We start from the raw sequence: 1346 nt of genomic DNA, 5'->3' as shown, positions 1-1346 counted from the left end.
ATTATGTACTGATAGAGTGTACACACACACATACATACATACACCAAGAAAACTTGCATCTTCGTGCATGGAGGGAGTGAAAACAAGTGTGTTCTTTAAATATGTTGACATATATATGAAATAACCTGCTCCAGAACGCTTCCTTCTGTCTCTGATGCTTCATTTACTTCTTGCTCAAGTGAGGATGCAAGTTCCATGGCTTTAAAAGCATAATCCGTGGTCACTGCAGTAACTCTACGGATTCCTTTAGCAATTCCTTCCTCGGACAAGAGAGCAAACGCCTTAGCTTCTCGTGTATTTGATATATGGGTCCCTGCAAAAGTGTAGATATGCCTCTGCAAATCCTATATGAAGGCACCAATAGAGAGAGAACATATTTACATGGTGATACATACCCCCACAGAGCTCCGCAGAGATAGATAACCATTCTTCATTTTCAGGATTAGCAAGGAGATCCTCCACTTTTCGACCAATCGAGACAACTCTAACGGGATCAGGATATACCTATATCAATTAAAAGAAACCTGTAGTGAAGAACGCTTACAGGTAGCACAATCATGTGAAATGTTCCCATGTCTAAAAAACTAGTGTAATAGAAAAAGATAATCACCTCTCCAAAAACAGCTCTTAGACCATTGACATGCTTTGCATCAACCAGCCTAGCTTCCTTTGAGAATACATCCAATTCAGACTTAATTTGTTCATTCACAATTGTCTCAATTTTCCTCAGATCCTCAGGCTTTACAGGCTTCCCTGTTAAATTTTAAGAGCATTGGAATAGGTTTCTGAAATCTATTATAACTAACACCACATAAACTTACCATGAGAAAAGTCAAATCTCAATTTCTCAGGAAGAACAATGGAACCTTTCTGGTCAACATGATTACCAAGTATTTCCTGCAATTATTTCAAAGCATTCAGATATTTTAACTAGAGAAACTAATCATAGAGCATCAAGATTGGATTCTAGCAAGCTCACAGAAGTTCTCATATAAGATAGTTACCCTTAGAGCAAAATTTAACATATGTGTACAGGTATGATTCGGAGCTATCAGCTTGCGCCTCTCATAGTTCACCTGTTGAGCCCAGAAGAGAACAGATTCAAATGACAGCCAAAATGCAATCAATATGCATGTATGAAACGAATGGAGTGGTGCGTGTAAGATTGAGGTTGTGTAACAGAAAAAGTCACCTTACATATTACTTTATCACCAACAGATAATCTGCCAGTCTTCCCCTCGAAAGAACCAATATGAACAACAAATCCACCATACATTTGAACATTACTAACTCCAAACACTCCACTGGGGACTTCAACGACTCCAGTATCATATATCTACTAGACA

General features: G+C 38.3%; 1 protein-coding gene across 1 annotated transcript in view; it reads right to left on the bottom strand.

The window, feature by feature from the left end:
• Positions 1–27: 27 nt before the first annotated feature.
• Positions 28–1346, bottom strand: part of LOC111398427 (alanine--tRNA ligase-like) — a 6820-nt gene continuing 5501 nt past the window's right edge. The window contains exons 7-12 of the mRNA XM_023025326.1: positions 1193–1336; positions 1005–1076; positions 822–897; positions 611–753; positions 396–504; positions 28–313 (exon numbers count right to left, since the gene is read on the bottom strand). Of these exons, the coding sequence (XP_022881094.1) occupies positions 96–313; positions 396–504; positions 611–753; positions 822–897; positions 1005–1076; positions 1193–1336 (762 nt within the window). The 3' untranslated portion in view covers positions 28–95. The remainder of the gene's footprint in view (positions 314–395; positions 505–610; positions 754–821; positions 898–1004; positions 1077–1192; positions 1337–1346) is intronic.

Source organism: Olea europaea, chromosome 8 (assembly GCF_002742605.1).
Source record: "Olea europaea var. sylvestris chromosome 8, O_europaea_v1, whole genome shotgun sequence".
NCBI lineage: Eukaryota > Viridiplantae > Streptophyta > Magnoliopsida > Lamiales > Oleaceae > Olea > Olea europaea.
Note: the sequence above shows the minus strand (reverse complement) of the source record. Positions and strands in the feature narration are given on the sequence as shown.